The sequence below is a fragment of the Carassius gibelio genome, chromosome B2 (genome assembly GCF_023724105.1).
Source record: "Carassius gibelio isolate Cgi1373 ecotype wild population from Czech Republic chromosome B2, carGib1.2-hapl.c, whole genome shotgun sequence".
In the NCBI taxonomy this organism is placed as follows: Eukaryota; Metazoa; Chordata; class Actinopteri; order Cypriniformes; family Cyprinidae; genus Carassius; species Carassius gibelio.
In genome coordinates, this window is record NC_068397.1 from 16,107,295 (window position 1) to 16,125,682 (window position 18,388).

General features: G+C 36.1%; 1 protein-coding gene across 3 annotated transcripts in view; it reads left to right on the forward strand.

The window, feature by feature from the left end:
- The window catches only part of mast3a (microtubule associated serine/threonine kinase 3a), a 30,723-nt gene that overhangs the window by 617 nt on the left and 11,718 nt on the right, over nt 1-18,388 (forward strand). Inside the window, exons 2-11 of one of the 3 annotated variants that reach the window (XM_052548084.1) lie at nt 4,326-4,357; nt 7,202-7,278; nt 7,534-7,603; nt 9,347-9,422; nt 10,654-10,808; nt 11,591-11,666; nt 11,852-12,061; nt 17,065-17,166; nt 17,949-18,081; nt 18,208-18,269. In XM_052548084.1, coding sequence (XP_052404044.1) covers nt 4,326-4,357; nt 7,202-7,278; nt 7,534-7,603; nt 9,347-9,422; nt 10,654-10,808; nt 11,591-11,666; nt 11,852-12,061; nt 17,065-17,166; nt 17,949-18,081; nt 18,208-18,269 — 993 coding nt within the window. Of the gene's footprint in view, nt 1-4,325; nt 4,358-5,159; nt 5,692-7,201; nt 7,279-7,533; nt 7,604-9,346; nt 9,423-10,653; nt 10,809-11,590; nt 11,667-11,851; nt 12,062-17,064; nt 17,167-17,948; nt 18,082-18,207; nt 18,270-18,388 lie in introns of those variants that run through there. The other 2 variants (XM_052548082.1, XM_052548083.1) reach the window with 2 other exon arrangements.

Sequence of the window (18,388 nt, forward strand, 5' to 3'; positions counted from 1 at the left end):
TTTAATCTGTCTAAATGGATTTATTCCTCTAAAGGAGTTTTGTGTTATTGTGTCTGAAAAAAACAGAGTGACAGTAAAAATGTAGAGAAAGCGGGAGAGTGAATGAATCAAAACATATTTAAAGAATTTAATTCTGTTTTTTAAGCTATTCGTCTAAAATTTAGACATTTGCCTGTTACAAATGAACAATTCAGAACTCTTTAGTTCACCCCTTAACTGTGTAAATTTATGTCAAGTGGTAAATATAATACAAAATTGTATATGTCTGTACTTGTGTGTGTAACTTATCTAACATTACTGAACCATATTTTGAGCTAAACTTGACAAAATCTCCCATCATCATTTTAAGGAAGTCCTCATTTGTGAAAACTGTATAAAATAAATAGTTATTTTGCAGAAAGTGTAGAAAGATTGCTTGGTTTTAAGATTATGTGGGTTAGGTTAAAGTATTTAAACTAGCTTAATATAAAAACAAGAAGTCTCTTCAATGTCCCCATCATAGCTAAGTATATTTGTGTGTGTGTGTGTGTGTGTGTGTGTGTGTGTGTGTGTGTGTGTGTGTGTCACAAATCTGGGTCTATTTTTTGCTTGTTTTTATGGATGTATTTGCAAACTTTGCGGTCTGGTCAGAATTGTATATTCATTACCATGAATTAATGAAAATTACATTTATTATCACTAATGAATGAAGATTGCATTAGAAGCCAGACATGGAAGTATACGTTCTTTCCTCATATACAGTATAAATAAATTACACTGTAACACAGAATCTACTATCAGGAGGATGTTACAAATGGATGGATGTTGGTCATGTGTGATTGTAGTTAATTCTTGTTGTGAACGGGCTGTCCACACGTCAGGTCTAACCTGTTACACAGAGGTAAACCTGAATATCTGACTCTTGCTACTTCATCATCCACAACTGCATGTATGTAAGTGTGTGAACATGAAACAGAACATATTGACACAAAGGTTATGGGTTTTGACTAGTGCTGTCAAATGATTAATCGCGATTAATTGCATCCAAATATAAAAGGTTTAATTTAAATAATATATGTATGTATGCTGTGAATATTTATTATGTATATATACACACATGCATGTATATTTCAGAAAAATATGTTATGTTAATATATTAAATATACACTGAACAAAATTATAAATGCAACACTTTTGTTTTTAAACAACTCTTTCTATGTACACAAAAGACCTATTTCTCTCAAATATTGTTCACAATCTGTCTAAATCTGTGTTAGTGAGCACTTCTCCTTTGCCGAGATAATCCATCCTCTTCACAGGTGTGGCATATCAAGATGCTAATTAGACAGCATGATTATTGGACAGGTGTGCCTTAGGCTGGCCACAAAAAAAGGCCACTCTAAAATTTGAAGTTTTACTGTATTGGGGGGTCTGAAAACCAGTCAGTATCTGGTGTGAACACCATTTGCCTCACGCAGTGCAACACATCTCCTTCACATAGAGTTGATCATGTTGCTGATTGTGGCCTGTGGAATGTTGGTCCACTCCTCTTCAATGGCTCTGCGGAGTTGCTGGATATTTGGAGGAACTGGAACACGCTTTCGTATACGCCAATCCAGAGCATCCCAAACATGCTCAATGGGTGATATGTCCAGTGAGTATGCTGGCCATGCAAGAACTGGGATTCTTTCAGCTTCCAGGAATTGTGTACAGATCCTTGCAACATGGGACCGTGCATCATCATGCTGCAACCTGAGGTGATGGTCGTGGATGAATGTCATAACAATGGGCCTCAGGATCTCGTCACGGTATCTCTGTGCATTCAAAATGCCATCAATAAAATGCACCTGTGTTAGCTGTCCATAACAAACACCTGCCCATACCATAACCCCACCGCCACCATTGGCCACGTGATCAACAGCATTGAGATCAACAAACCGCTCACCCACACGACGCCATACACACTGTCTGCCATCTGCCCTGTACAATGAAAACCGGGATTCATCCATGAAGAAAACACCTCTCCAAAGTGCCAGATGCCATCGAATGTGAGCATATACTCTCTCAAGTCGATTACGCCGCGATCTGCAGTCAGGTCAAGACCCTGATGAGGATGACGAGCATGCAGATGAGCTTCCCTGAGATGGTTTCTGACCGTTTGTGCAGAAATTCTTTGGTTATGCAAACCAATTGTTGCAGCAGCTGTCCGGGTGGCTGGTCTCAGACAATCTTGCAGGTGAAGATGCTGGATGTGGAGGTCCTGGGCTGGTGTGGATACACATGATCTGCAGTTGTGAGAAAGGTTGGATTTACTGCCAAATTCTCTAAAACATCTTTAGAGGTAACTTATGGTAGAGAAATGAACATTCAATTCATGGCCAACAGCTCTGCGGGACATTCCTGCAGTGACCATGCCAATTGCACACTTCCTCAAAGCTTTTGACATCTGTGGCATTATGCTGTGTGATAAAACTGCACATTTTAGAGTGGCCTTTTATTGTGGCCAGCCTAAGGCACACCTGTGCAATAATCATGCTGTCTAATCAGCATCTTGATATGGCACACCTGTGAGGAGGATGGATTATCTCGGCAAAGGAGAAGTGCTTACTAACACAGATTTAGACAGACTGTGAACAATATTTGAGAGAAATAGGCCTTTTGTGTTACATAGAAAATGTCTTAGATCTTTATGCTCAGCTCATGAAAGATGGTGGCAAAAACAAAAGTGTTGCGTTTATAATTTTGTTCAGTGCATTTATTTATAGTATAAATTATATGAATATAAAATATAGACTATGTAAATGCATGTGTGTGTATTTATATACATAATAAATGTACCTACTCGCATCTCAGCTTGTCTAACAGACATTTCTTGCTGGATGAAGGACCATCACCTTCAACTCAACCTTGCCAAGACAGAACTGCATGTGGTTCCAGCAAACCCATCGTTTCATCACAATTTCACCATCAAGTTAGGCACATCAACCATAACTGCTTCAAAAACAGCCAGAAACCTTGCAATTATGATTGATGATCAGCTGAATTTCTCAGACAACATTGCTAAAACTGTCTGGTCCTGCAGATTTGCTTTATTCAACATCAAGAAAATCGGGCCCTTTCTTTCAGAGCATGCTGCACAACTCCTCGTTCAAGCTCTTGTTCTGTTCAGGCTCTTCTATTGCAATGCTCTCTGGGCAGGTCTTCCAGCCAGTTCTATCAAACCTTTACAATTAATTCAGAACGTGGTCCAAAAAGAATACACTTCACACCTCTGTTTATCAATTTGCACTGGCTACCAATAGCTGCTCGCATAAAATTCAAGGCATCGATGTTTGCCTACAAAACCATGGCTCTGCACCCATTTACCTAAATGTATTACTTTAAACTTTATTACTTTAAACTTTGCATTACTATATATATATATATATATATATATATATATATATATATATATATATATATATATATATATATATATATATAAAAGCCAGTGCTCTTCTGAGCTTTACTTTGGCAGAAATCAAGTACTGTGAAATATATAAAGAAATACAGTTGCTTTTTTAAAAGCACATCTTTCAGAAAGAGTAGCTTCTTTCTTAATAAAGAGCATCCTTGAGGAAAGGTTAGGCGCAGAACGGGTGGAGACTAAACAAGACAACCTTTGTAATTGGTCATCTACAAGACATTGATTCAAAGTGACAAAGTACACTACATTGACAGTGCCCTTGGAACACGACAGCATAGTAAAAGCCAAAGCTGGCCCTGTTAAAATAAAATTAGCTGGCACAAACATCTCCAGCTTCTGAGGGCTGGCATATATATCTAAAAGCCAAAAGGTATAAGCAGTGTCCATAAGGCTGAGCATTGGATCTTAGTCATGTATTGATTAATGTAATATATATTCCTCCATACCAAATGATTTTATTGAAATGGTTTTGCTTTTGGCTTGAGCATTATTTGTAATGGAGCTAAAGAAGATAGCAAGGGGATGACATATGTGTGTCTCCACATAAGCACTTAAACTTTTCTACTAAGCTTATATGGGAATCTTTTAGGAGTTTTAAGGAAATACACTCCAGCTCTGCAACTAATGAAGTATTAATTTGGCCTCATATTTCCTGATGATTTTTTCTGATGTCCATCCAAATATTCTTATATTGTTGTGTGAGTATGATCATGGCCTAATTTCCCCAGCTTATTTGATTCTCTTGAAATCAAAGACCCCTCTTACTCATGCTTTTTATTTTCATGCAATATTAAATGTAAAATTTGTGGTTCCATTAAAACACACTTTGATACGCATGACTTCAGTTATTTTAATTAACTCAGTCTTTATTACTTTCCAGAAGGAACTGAGCCTTCCACGCCGAGGAAATATGTGAGTAGGCTTCTTACTCTAATATAATTTTTTGTAACTGTCATTTTTAGCTTCCATCTACTTTTCATTATACTTTCATGCATTCATTTTAATTCACTTTTGACAATTTTAATATTTGTTGTATTAATATTAACAAAAAATCTAAAAGTCTGCATTGAACAATTTAAATTCATTTAAAAAGTATGCATGCAAAGCAAATAAAATTCATGTTTTCCTAACTAATAGATATCATAATTTAAAAAATATGCTATATCAAAAACACTTGACAGTTTTAATATTTATATTTAAATTCATATTTTATTAATATACATATTCAAAATACATGAAATATTTTTAAGTTTTAAGCATTATAATAAATAATTTGTCAGAAGAAAGAAAACTATAACAATACATGAGTTAATTATTTATCTGTCTGCAATATCTAGGCTACTGATGGTGTAGATATGTAATAATCTAATATCTGTCTAATATCTAGGCCTACTGTTTGTTTTTTTGTAATATTAAATGTTTAAATATATCGGTATTTCTTTGATTATTTAACAATGTTTTAAGATGTTGAATATTAATATTTACATCCATACATTATTCACTGGCATTGGGGCATTAATTAATTTATGTCACAGGGGCTCTCATATGAAAATTAGTCTTAAAGCCACGTCAGAGGAGGGATTCTGAAATGTTTTTATTTTTTTATGTTTTGAAATGATCCTCAACACTTATCTATTACACACGCTAACCAGTATGGGACACTCTATGCATGCTAAGTTAAAGGAGGCGGGTTTAGTCGCCAGGCATGGTGACGTTCAAACCCCACAATGACCCCTTCTTTCGGTCAGACTCTATGACAACTTCCTCCACCCCGCGCACCCGCTTTTCTTTTACTGTTGGACTAAACTTACAATCGTTACAGTGGTGTGTATATACCTTTAAACCTGGGAGCAGCATCCGCTTAGCGCTGTCAGGGCTAGAGTATAACCAGACGATGGTATTTTCCAAACCAATGAGGCAATGTGTCACTTGTGAGAAAATAACGCGATGATGGCATCGAGCTGCTGTACTTAAGGCGCTTTCTGTCTACTCCCTGTCGTGTCGTAACGTTTCTGCATGCAATGGAGTCCGTGTCGATATGGAGTTCGCCTGGGAATTACATTAGACTTCACTGCTTTAATTCGTCGCAATGCTGCGGTGTATCATCGATGAGGATTTGTTAACCGCAGGGGACAACGAAGACCAGCAGAGCACACCGACATCATGTCTGATCGGAATTACTGGACGGTGTGTCCGAGTTATAAAAGCCAGTTCGTTTCTGGAGGTTTAGTCAAACGGCCCAAGAGGTAACGACGAGTTTAAGCATGTTACTGTATGTTTTAGTTGTGATTGATTATTGGTCCGCCAAACTTGCTCTAACTTGGAAAATCCCACAGGCGCATCCGCGAGAAATGTGCTTGATAGACTAGCTCGGACTTTTGAAATCCCACATAACTACTATGATGGATGGAAATACCTGCTTGTTCGTTTAACATTCTCGTTCTCGGTGTGAACCGCATACACGCTGTTTTTCCACCCTGCCCGTTTTTGTTTCCGATAGTGACCGTGGCCCATGCACGGCTCATTGTCCTGTTGGCGGTGGATGGATGGTCATATTCTGTCATCTAGTCGTAACGTAATGTTTATATACAGTTTAACCGTGTGTATGGAGGGTCTGTTATGACTGTGTCATTATTATCTTTCATTTTAAAATCATTGTCAACAAAATATAGTTAGTGTACTCAATAGTAGGCTAATTTTATAATGAAAAGTTATAAGGGCGTTGAGGTCAAATTAGCTTTTTTTGTTACTTATTTGTAATATAAGCTGAACTAAATGATTTTAAAGAAAAAGTGTATTTAAAAGCATGTACATGTTGAACGGTGCAAATATTTGCTTATTTAAAATTGTTTACATATTAAGAAATAAACAGTGCTTTAATACGTGTATGTATCTAATTAAATCGATGAATGAAGAAAAGGCTGGTTTATGCTGCATAGAGAGGGACGCCTCTTCATGGGTGCTGCCATGTTGATGTCACATGACCAGACTTTGTTATGTGTGTGAGTGGGTAACTATTTATACTAATAGCATGTTTACTGCCTAAAACCATCAATGACGACCTGCAGCTCCCATACGCTGACCAAGAATAAACCTTGTGAGTGCGCGGTCAAATTGCCTTTATTCAACATACTGCCATCGAAAACCATTTAAGAAATAAAATGTAACAAAATGAATAAAAATGAAAACTCTGTCATTAATTACTCACCCTCATGTCGTTCTAAACCTGTAAGACCTTTGTTCATCCTCAGAACACAAATGAAGATATTTTGAAAACTACCAAGTTCAAGGCCTCAGAATGATAGTCAAGACATCATTAAAGTAAAAAAAAAAAAAAAAAAAAGGTTGTTGGTGTCTATTAAAGCGCTCAGATTTCATCGAAAATATCTTTATTTGTGTTCTGAAGATGAAATAATGTATCCAGGCTAAAAGGTGTCTATATAAAGCCCAAAACCATTGATACTCTTTCACTGTTGGAATAAATAAGAGCCAGCTAAACAAAACCTTACTGAGTTTACCTTTGAATTCAAAGTCTTTAATGCCAATTGCCTGTTCGAAAAAGCCAAAGACATTCAATGTGGATTCAGTTACACCAGGTCTAACTAAATGTTTTTGTTAGGTAGGTCAAATTGTTAGGTTGTGTTCCAGTACTAGGGACAATAACAGACCATCATTATAGATGGGTTTCATAATATTGAGTGTTGTGAAAACTGAGAATTTTTGCCTCTAACAAGAACAAACGTTTTCTTTCCACAGTAACCGGAACAAGAGGAAGAGTTTGGCTCCCTCACCTACTCTATCAAGACCGCTCTCACCCCTTCCTTTGCCAACTGGTAGCTATAATTACTTATTTTAGCTTCTCTCTCAATTATGATAATGACGTTTGATTTACACTGTGCTTGATGATAAATACAGGGTAGCATAACATGCTTGCACATCCAGCCCACTGTTAGAATATGCCAATGCCAGTAACTGTCAACTAAGCCGGGCAAATGAGTGCCAGGCAATACAGAACCACTTGAGCATCCATTAACTCAGTAAAACAACCATGATATGCATGGTGACCATAGAAGGTTTGTTTCCTACAGGCAGCAGTCCGTTGGACAGTCCCAGAAATGTCTCCAGCAGTCCTTCGGTCAATTTTCCATTCATACGTAGGTAAGAGCTGAGCAGAATGAGACTGCGTACTACAAACATTTCCAAATGTATTCACATTAGTCGTTTTTGTTTTATCTTATATCTGCCCTTTCGTAATGCCAGTATAAAAGCAAGGAATGAGTGGAAAGGTTTTAGCTGGCCAATAAGATTCTGCTTTCGCTGCAGCTGCCCTCAAGGCTGTAACGTAGATGGGAAGTTTGGCATTTGTCACAGCAATTATAGGGCAGTCAGCATGTAGCCTCATTACTTTACGCTGCCATGATTATGTACTGAGGCTCCATCCACTTTTATTAATGCTTGTTTGAAATGTTGGGACCCTGTCAGCCTCCTTGTAGAGCTCAATGAAGATTGAATGAGTTGTTTATGGTTGTGTTTTAAATGTGCCTCAAAAGCATGCATTTATCTGTGGATAAATTATACAACTGGGTAGAGGTCATGTAAGTTCTTGAAAGAAGTGAAATGTGTTAAAGTTTTTATATTTTATTACAATTTTCTATTATTTAGGCTCTAAGTCTATTTTTTTTTAATTAAAATAGCTATCTTTTTTTTTTACATGAATAATAAAATATGTAAAATTACAAACCACATAAAAAATGTAGGGGTTAGTAAGAGTTTTTTTTTTTTAAGAATTAACACTTTTATTTAGCAAGAATGCATTAATTTGGTAACAGTAACGACATAATGTAATAAAAGATTTTCATTTAAAATAAATGCCTTTTTTATAAAAAATATTAAGCAGCACAACTGATAACATTGATGATAAGACAAGAAATGTGTCTTGAGCAGCAAATCAGCATATTAGACTGATTTCATGTGACACTGATCATGTGACACTGAAGACTGGATTAATGGCTGCTGAAATAACAGCTTTGATATTACAGGGAAAAAAAATTACAATTTAAAATCTGTTAGAATTAGGGTTGGGAACCGAGAACCGGTTATTATTCAGAAGGATTTCTGGAACCGTGAGTAATTTCTAATTTTCAGTTCTGAAAACGGTTCTGGTGCAACACGTGACCAAGCGAATAACAGAAATGCCACCATGCCTCTTTAAATACTGAGCACATTGTTCTGGAATCAGAACCTGAAAATTTGTATACTGTAATATATGTTTAATTTTGATATTGCCAACCTTTAAATTAAGTTGACAGTAAGTCATAAACAGTATTGAGCATTGAGTAGTTGAGTATTGTGCATTTTTGCTTAACACTATTTTTTTTTTTAATAGTTTAATGATTTTAATGGAACCGGAATCTGAACCGGAACCATTAGGTGGAACCGGAAATGGAAAATTTCTTACGATTCCCAACCCTAGTTAGAATAGAGACCAGTTATTTTAAACTGTAGTAACATTTCACTGTATAACTATCTTTCATATGTTTGTTTTTTGATGAAATGAATGCTACCTGTGTGAGCATAAGAGACTTCTTTAAAAAAAAAAAAAAAAAAAAAAAAAAATATATATATATATATATATATATATATATATATATATATATATATATATATATATATATATATATATATATATATATATATATAATATATATATATATATATAATATATATATATATATATATATATATCCGGTGACCCCACACTTTTTATGTATATGAACAATTTTAGTGCATATGGTAGTGCATATTAATTTAATATGGGTGATTGAAGTTGTTGATGTTGTTCAGTTATCTCAATGGAGATTCCTTAACGTCATGTTTTCTTGTGTCTCTATCCCTTTTTAGACCAGACACACGAAGGTGGTCTGTGGCGTCTGTCTCCTCTGGGTATGGAACCAATCCTCCCAGTTCTGCTGTTTCAGTGAGTGGGCCTCTCTCAACTCTCCTGAAAAGACCCTCTTTGTTTTCCTTTTCTTGAGCCATCATTCCAGTTCATCTGCAGTGTTTTTCTTTATGTATTCAAACTATGCACAGAGCAGATGTGTTTAAACCAACGTATATTAAATGTGTTATCTGTAGATTGTTTGATTTTGCTTTTGGAGTGCACTTCACTAGTGTAGTGCAGCTAGTTGAAAAAGAGAGTAAAAGTACACAGCATGCTAGATTTTTTTATTAATATTGATGCACTTTATGGTGTTAATGTAGTCAGTCTGGAGATTCATATTCCTGAAAAAGTATAATGGAAATAAAAAATTTTTTATAGGGGTCATATGATGTTGCTAAAAAGAACATAAATTTTCGTATTTGGTGTAATGAACTGTGTTTATGTGGTTTAAGGTTAAAAAAACACATTATTTTCCACATACTGTACATTGTTTCTCCTTTATGCCCCACCTTTCTGAAATGCATCAATTAACGCAAACGTTTACTATTATGCTAAAATCATAATAGTAATCAAACTGATTATACCCTGTCCTTGCCATGCAAATAGCATTGGAATTCATAGAATTCCATTGGTCAGTGTCATTTGTTATTTAACCTGTAGTAATTTAACTACAGGGTTGACCTTTGTAATTCTCAGCAGTGGAAATTTATTAATTTCATTGATTTAATGTCAAGGAAATCGTACAAAAAAGCCCCTTTCTCTGTTTTGAAATGATATATCGCCTTTCATGGCTCATGCGATGAGGTCAGTTTTGTTTAACAATGTCCTATTGAGCTAGTGTGAGTGAAGACTTTATTCAGAGGGAAGCTGTGAAGCTTCTCTGGTTTCCTCCTTCCAGCACTGGTCCTGTCATGTGCTCTTCTGCTTATTCTCTTTTCCCGAGATTTTCAGTCTTAAATTACCACCTATACCACAGACAGCTACAGACCAGAATGGAAAGCGTCCCGTCCTGTAGTTCTCTTGTATAAGATGTCTTGCTCTAATCATAAGCTTTAGACTGTCAGATGCTCACCACTTGTGTTTCATGCAAGCTGAGCATACGTGCCCCGCCTTGCTATGCAGAATTTTGTATATTCATTGCTAAACAACTGTTGTTATATTTTTACACATCCATAATGTTAGGTTGACGCAACAGGCACACGTGAATGTGACTTGTTGTCTGAATCTGGCTGTGTTTCTGTCTCTCTCGCTCTTTCTTCTGCATTAGTCTTCCTCCTCCTCACAGGAGCTCCTGCACCAGCTGCCCTCCCAGCCCACCCCAGATGACCTCCATCGCCTCTTCAAGCATTTCAGGAGCTCAGAGAGTGTGGCAGATGAGGATGGACAGCCCTCGCCTTTCCGTGCTCGCTCACGGAGCCTTAGGTCTCTGTTTGTTGTAGAAAAAAAAAACACGATTTAGAGAAAATCAGCTGAATGTGAAATGCTGCATTTTCTTACAATTCACTTTACTGGTGAAGAAAATAAACTGGTGCACTAGTGTGAAATCTTATTTCTAACTTTTGAATTTCATGATACCAAGTGAATAAGGATGAAAGATTAGTTTGGCTTGACTTGCTCTTATACAGTCAGGGGAAAAAGTTTGCTAACACCGTATTTTAATTAGCTAATGCTTGACACATTTGGCATGGCTAATCTATACAGATTTAATGTTTCAAGCAATGATTAATTTCTCTGACAAACTGGAAAGAAATTCAAAAATATGACCCAATAATATTAAACTACTTTAGTAAGTTTACTTTAGCAGATATTTATCTTTCATTTTATAACCTTTACACCTTTCACTTTACTAGTAAATTTATAGGACAAGATTTTGGAAGATTTTTTTCATGTAATTCCAATGAATGAGGTTTGAAGCTTGAGAGAGGAGGCAAAAGTGTTCTACATTTTGGTCATATTCCTCACACAAAGTTATCATAAGATCTCTGGAGACTTCAAATATACTGCACAACATTGTTATTTTAGTATATTTTTATTTACTATTATTGTATTTATTAATATTTAGAATAATGTATGTTATGAAATGAGGGTGAGTAAAGAATTTTATTGAGAGGTAAACTATTTCTTTAATGTTATTTGTTTGTGTAAAATTATAAGAGTAGATCTGATCAATTTGATGTAACTGAAGTATTGTTTTTTTTTTGTAGCCCTGGGCGGACATGTGGCTCTTTTGATAACGAGATTGTGATGATGAATCACGTCTACAAAGAACGGTTTCCAAAGGTAATTGAGCTCTGATATTTACATTTTTTTTTCATCATGGATGGTGGACGCCATGTCATGTCATCACACATTGTTTATTTTGGTTAAATTGTGGCTGCGGGGAAATTGATGGCCTGGTTGGTCCAAACAAAACAAAACCACAATTGTCCCCTACGCAGTCTCACAGTGTTTTCTCACTCTGGCAGGCTACGGCTCAGATGGAGGGGCGTTTGCTGGCAGTGATGGCAGACTACTCCCCAGATAGAGCTCCTCCTCTTGCTGATGGAGTGTTGGGCTTCATTCAACACCAGCTGGTTGAGCTCGTCCGAGACTGTCTGGAGAAGTCCAGAAAGGGGCTCATCACATCCTGCTACTTTGTGGAACTTCAGGCAAAATTAGAGAATTTCCTACATGAGGTAGAAACATATTCCATGCCTGTAATGAAGTAATGAAGTATGTTTACATTTGCATCTGTGCATCTGTTAAAAAAGGTTTATTTACATAGATCTAGATCGCAATGTCACAAAAAGACCAGAATTTTATTACTCCATACTGGTATTTCACCCAAAAATAAATGATAATAATTCTTGAATAATTTAGGCTAAGTACTAATGAAAATTATTAATATTAAAATAGTACTGTACACCTCTGTTCAAATCTTTGCAGATGATTATATTTATATATTAATTTATTTTAAGAAATTAATATTTCTACAAAAACTACACTTTAAAGCCATTTAGAATGTTACAAATATATTTAACATAATTGCTGTTTTTACAAAAATTATAAAGCAGCACAAATAATAAGAAATGTTTCTTGAGCAGCAAATACAATCATACTGACCCCAGACTTTCGAACAGTAGTGTATGTCGGCTAAATGAAGGAGGCTAAACAAGAAATTCAAGAAATGCGTCAACAAAAAAATGGTTAAAATCATCAGAACCAATATCTCTAAAATAATAAATAAGTAAAAGAAAATAGAAAAATATCCAGATTAAGTAAACCATACCCAGGGTATTTGGGACTTGGTATTTATAATATTTAATAGCAGTAAAAACTTAAATCATAACAGTAAAATCATGATATAAAAATCAATTTGATGCTGTCAGACTTTGACTTGTGTAAATTGTCAACATTTGATTTTACAGAGTTGACTGTTTACTAGAGTTTATCAGAGCTACTTAAAGGTGCTGTAGGGAACTTTTGTAAAAAAAAATATTTTTTACATATTTATTAAACCTGTCATTATGTCCTGACAGTAGAATATGAGACCGATAATCTGTGAAAAAAATCAGGCTCCTCTGGCTCCTCCCAGTGATCCTCTTGCCATTTGCAGAAACTCCATCGCTCCCGGTAAAAAATAACCAATCAGAGTTGCGGTCCGTAACTTTGTTTGTGTTCAAAATGTAGAAAAATATATATAATAAGGGAGTACACCATGAATCCATTTTCCAAACCGTGTTTTTAGCTTGTCCTGAATCACTAGGGTGCACTTATAATAAGTGTTTATATTCAGACTATTTTAGATTGCTTCGGGGGTACCGCGGCGGAGTAACCCAGTACCTTTGTGATTCTTCATAGACATAAACAGAGAGAAGTAGTTCCGGCTACGATGTTCTTCCGCAAGACGCAAGCAGTTCTGTTTATTAACCGCTAGAGCGTCAAAAGTTCCCTACCGCAGCTTTAAGCCAAAGCAATGAAAAGTTTTATTTTTCTGTTGTTTCAGTTATATTAGCTATGTAAAACGCCACGGCATGTGTTTTAGACTGCCTTTAAAGGAACACTTCACTATTTTTGAAAATAGCCTCATTTTCCAACTCCCCTAGAGTTAAACAGTTGACAGGGCTTAAAGTTTTGTGGCACCATGCCGGATTTCTGGCATGCAGCGTTTGGCTGCGGAAAAAAATTATCCTACTTAAAAAAATGTTGACTGATATCAGTTTTGAGTTACTTTTAATTATAAGTAAGTGTATTTGTATGATAGCACTAACTGTAAAGTTACCACCTTCATTTTTAGTTTAGTAACTTAAACTTTTATTTAATTTTTTTTTTTTTTTTATTGCAATGTTAACCGTAAACAGTAAAAAAAAAACTGTAAACCGTTTAAACGCCATGCTCATGGTACTGAAAAAAAATTGCAAGGTTGGCATGTCTATAGTATCCAATTGCAGAGTCAGAGTCCTGATGAATGGAGAAGCCCGGCAAAAAGCTGCAAGGAGCAGTGGGGTTAAAGATGTTCATCTAGGGCATATTAACTTAGAAAAGCTAATTATAAATCCACTGAGCTTTGTAAACCGCTCAGAGTGATCATGTCATTTCTATAAGAACCATATGATTGGCACAACAAATTCACCTGGATTTTTGAAAAGGTCCTGTTCCCTCATGATCTATTAATGGTAACTTATCGGTAAATTACCAGTACTGTATGTCTGAAAGGGACTAAACTCTTCCTCTGTATACGCTGTATATTTAATGTGAATTGCCAATACAGGAGGACACCAACCTATGTCTAAATATGCCATGTACATCTCGATTTCAAAATGAAAATTTCTGCCCTTGGACAAATATTAAAATGTAATGGATTTAAAGGGTAACTAAACCCCTGGTCAGAGCCTGACTACACCCACTGGCAATATTTGAAAAATGCTAAAAAGTGGGCAGAGCACAGCAGGGATACAGTGGACGAACCTAGGGCAGGGATGAGCGGGTGGGGCGTGAACCTGAGACCCGCAGTGACGGATTAATTGACAGCTGCTGTCAGTCTCTAAAATGGAGAGTGACTGTAGTGATGCAAGTAGCTTTGCTACTGAGCGTTCCTCTGAAGAAGAGGACTTTTGAAGAAGAGGATGGGGCCCATCTCTGAGTAAGGCACTGCGTTGCTTTTCAGCGCGAGTTGTGTGGAGAAGCCCATTTCTACCTCCATTGCATTGGAGAAGCAATCCCGCGTAAAATGCAGTTTGCACACTCCAGCTCTAGGCGGGAACTCGCGCAACCACTGGCGCCTAATTTTCAAGTCTGCTGGAAAACTATGCAGCCCAGCAGTGCTGTTGCAACCAGCAATACTACACCTACGTACCATCCTGACCACTGTAAATAAATCTATGCTAACTTGAAGCTATCTTAACTGATGCAATACTATGCTACTAACTATGCTTCTAACAATACTAACAACTATGCTAATGAAATACATAGGTTACACGAAATAATCTAAATAACTATTTAAATGGTATGCTAAATAGATGCTATATAATACTCTATCCTGGTCGTTTTCTATACTCTCAAATCCAACTCTTGACTCACTACAGTGATTTTGACGGAACAAGATAGTTTTATACTGCCAAGGGCGTGGTGAGCTGGAAACTGCTTGCATCACCTGCCACCGCAAACATCCAATAGGAAAAATCAACTGTAGTAACCACCGTTCAACCTGAAGAGGGCCGCACTCCAGTTTTTACACCATATATTGTAGAATTAAAACACTTTATACTCAAATGTCAAAAAAGATACTTGAATCAATTAAGCACTACTAAAACCCCATTCTTACAGATCATTAACTAAAAAAAGTTCGTTTAGTGTTTAGTTACTCTTTAAACATTGTTTAATCACGCTGTAAATTGAAATGTCACCAGGCCGTTGGGGCCCTCTGCAGGTATTGATTTTAATGCATAAATTACTTAAGTTGGTTATGTTCATAATATGTAGAGGCATATAACATTATGCATTTTAACAGTTTTGTTCAATACAATCATGTAATTTTTTGGTTTTTATATTTTATTTGAACCAATTATTATTGCCTCATTGTTAGTTTATATATATAAATAGTCATACTAAAGCCTGGTTTTCACTTAGGTCAGCTTGTGTTACTAAAAAGTATTAGATTACTCAGTTGTCAAAATAATCAGATTACTTGATTACCAAAAAAATCATTAGTTATATAATAATTGCTGTTAATAGTGTTCGTTGTCTGTTTGATTATGTCTTTAATTGATTTTTCCGTACATTTCTGCCATGACTACTAAATATTGTAGAAACTTAAGTTTCTGTAAAGTTGCTTTCCAACAATTTCTATTAAGCGCTATACAAATAAACTTGAATTGAATTGTGTTCTTAATGACGGCTTTCCTAAAAATATATCCTATTCCTAAAATAAGAAATATCCCAATATATCGTCTTGCTGACAGTACCGCAATGTATCGTAACATATTGTATCAGAACCCATGTATCGTGATGCGTATCATATCGCCAGATTCTTGGCAATACACAGCCCTTGACAATAGGCTATCTTCTGCCAACATAACCAATGTGACCACCTGCTTGGACAAGGAGTGTGCCTTCCATTGGAAGTTTATTTTCGGGCGCTGCGTAATATCATTGCGCCTGGTGCAACCATGTTACAGCAGAAAAGTTACGCCGGATTGAGGGTATCGTTCCTAGCCATATCGGCTGCATCACTAATACTGCCTTCTTTATAAAAGCATTTTTACTGACTGATTACTGACTGAGAGCCTTATTGCTCCAGACATAAGACCCCTGAAGTCCTGAGTGATTATTTTAATAACCACTGTTCCTGTCATATTCGATCTGAAAATGACATTCAGCAAACTGCTCCTCTGAAGCACTGCAGTATCTTCGTTTGATGGAAAATGTTGTATCTATGCAGGCACATGTTACCATTTGTTTGTTTTAAAATAAACTGGAAGCTTTCATTCCACATAGCAAGCTGCTGTTGTCATGTGCAGTTTTTCAGGAAAGAGGTTGAAGAGAGAGCAGCAGTATTGCACACTAGTCATCTGCAGTGTTTGTGTGCCCAGGCAGTCATGTCGAAGCTGGAGGGAAGGATGGTTAATTAGGGCAAGTGAGAGACTGTTTTGTCTCTCTAAGGAGCTTTTGCTTCATGGTTCTGAAGTCATGAATAGCAAATGAAGGGAAGAAGCTGATTAAATTAAGCTAGAGGAAACAGGCCGTGGTGCAACAAATTCCATTTACCTTTCCAAGTGGCTTGCTTATGGCAGGTTTATATATATAATTTTGAATGAATGACATTGGAAAAGAGCTGCAACATTCTTCATAGTTTTATTTTGTGTTCTGCACAAAAAATGCTGTCATAAGTTTTAAAGTGAAATGAAGGTGAATTGTAAATGACAAATATGTAATTTTTTGGTGAGCTATTCCTTTAAATGACTTGTTTGTCTGAAATGTCATTGTGAGCTTGAGGGGGTTTTATGGTCTTGTTCTATGATTTACTTCTCTCTGTCCTTTCACAGTAAATTGGGTCACTCATTTCTGTAACTTCTACAGTTTGAGATCTGACTCTTGGTTATGTCTACCAAATTGTATGCAAAAATGTAGGTTGTTTTGTTTTGTGCTCAAAGTTTATTTGCATTGGCCCTGAGTGTGTGTGTGTTTTTTCTACCCACAGGCATATGAGCGATCTGAGAGTGAGGAAGTGACTGTAATTGCCAAACTCGTGAAGAAGATTCTAATCATTATTTCCAGACCAGCAAGACTACTGGAATGTCTGGTAAAAAGATGATTAACACTGTGATTCTGTACTAGGAGGAATTTATATTTATCACATGGAAACCATATTTTCTCTTTTGGGTCCAATACCAATTTTAATTTATGGTTTTGAAAAGTACATATAGAGAGATCTAGCTTTAACGATGTCTGATTACTGGATACCAACTAGACAAATTTAGATTTGATGAGAAATCTAAATTTATATACATATATAAATATAAATAATTCTATAATTATTTATAATTCTAAATAATTCTACATGTACATACATGTGTATGTAGGTAAGTTCTAGTGTGTATGTATATACCTGCAAAGCTACAGCACTGTTAAAAGTTTAAGGCACTGTGTAATAATGCTTTAAACTAAGGATGCTGTCAAAATAATGTAATATAGATTTTTTTTGTAATAAATTAATTTCATTTAACTACATTAAATCAACATTTGGCGTGAGCATGCTTTGCGTTTAAAGTAGCTTTCTTTGATATAGGTGCACTTGCTCATTGTTTTTCAGGCAGCTTTGCAGGTAGGTTTCTTGAAGCGTCTTGGAGACATTGCCACAGTTCTCCTGGATTTAGTCTGTCTCAGTTTGTTCTGTTTCTTCATGTTATTCCAGACATAAAATATTTGTAAATCCTAAGCAGAATGTTGAGGGTTCCATAGCATTTTGAAAACCACCTGTGGCATATTAATTAACATTTTTTTATTAATTACATCGTGAAGACTGGGACTCAGTCTAATGCTATTAATATAATGCTGACACACCATGTTTCTTTTAACCATCAGGAGTTTGATCCTGAGGAGTTTTATCAGCGACTTGAAGTTGCAGAAGACCATGCGAAAATTGGCCAGGGCATCAAGACTGATATCCCCCGATACATCATCAGCCAATTGGGTCTCACCCGAGATCCCCTGGAGGGTATAATTATGATTTATCTAGCACCTCACCCTTAAATTATACTTTTTTTGTCTATGTTGTAAAGGGTAATTTAATGTTAGCCTTAGGCAAACAAGTGATTGAGTTTTCTCTTGTCTCTGGGTTCAGACATGGTACAGCTTGAGCACAACTCAGGCAGCCCAAGCAGAGAACTGGGTGACACTGCAGAGGTAAGAAAATAAATCAAAGCTTGACAAAATCTTAGAATGGCTCACTGTTTCTCAGCAATGCTGGAGGTCTCATACTTTTCTTTCCAAGTGGTTCAAGCTTAGAATTTCTTTCTCATCCA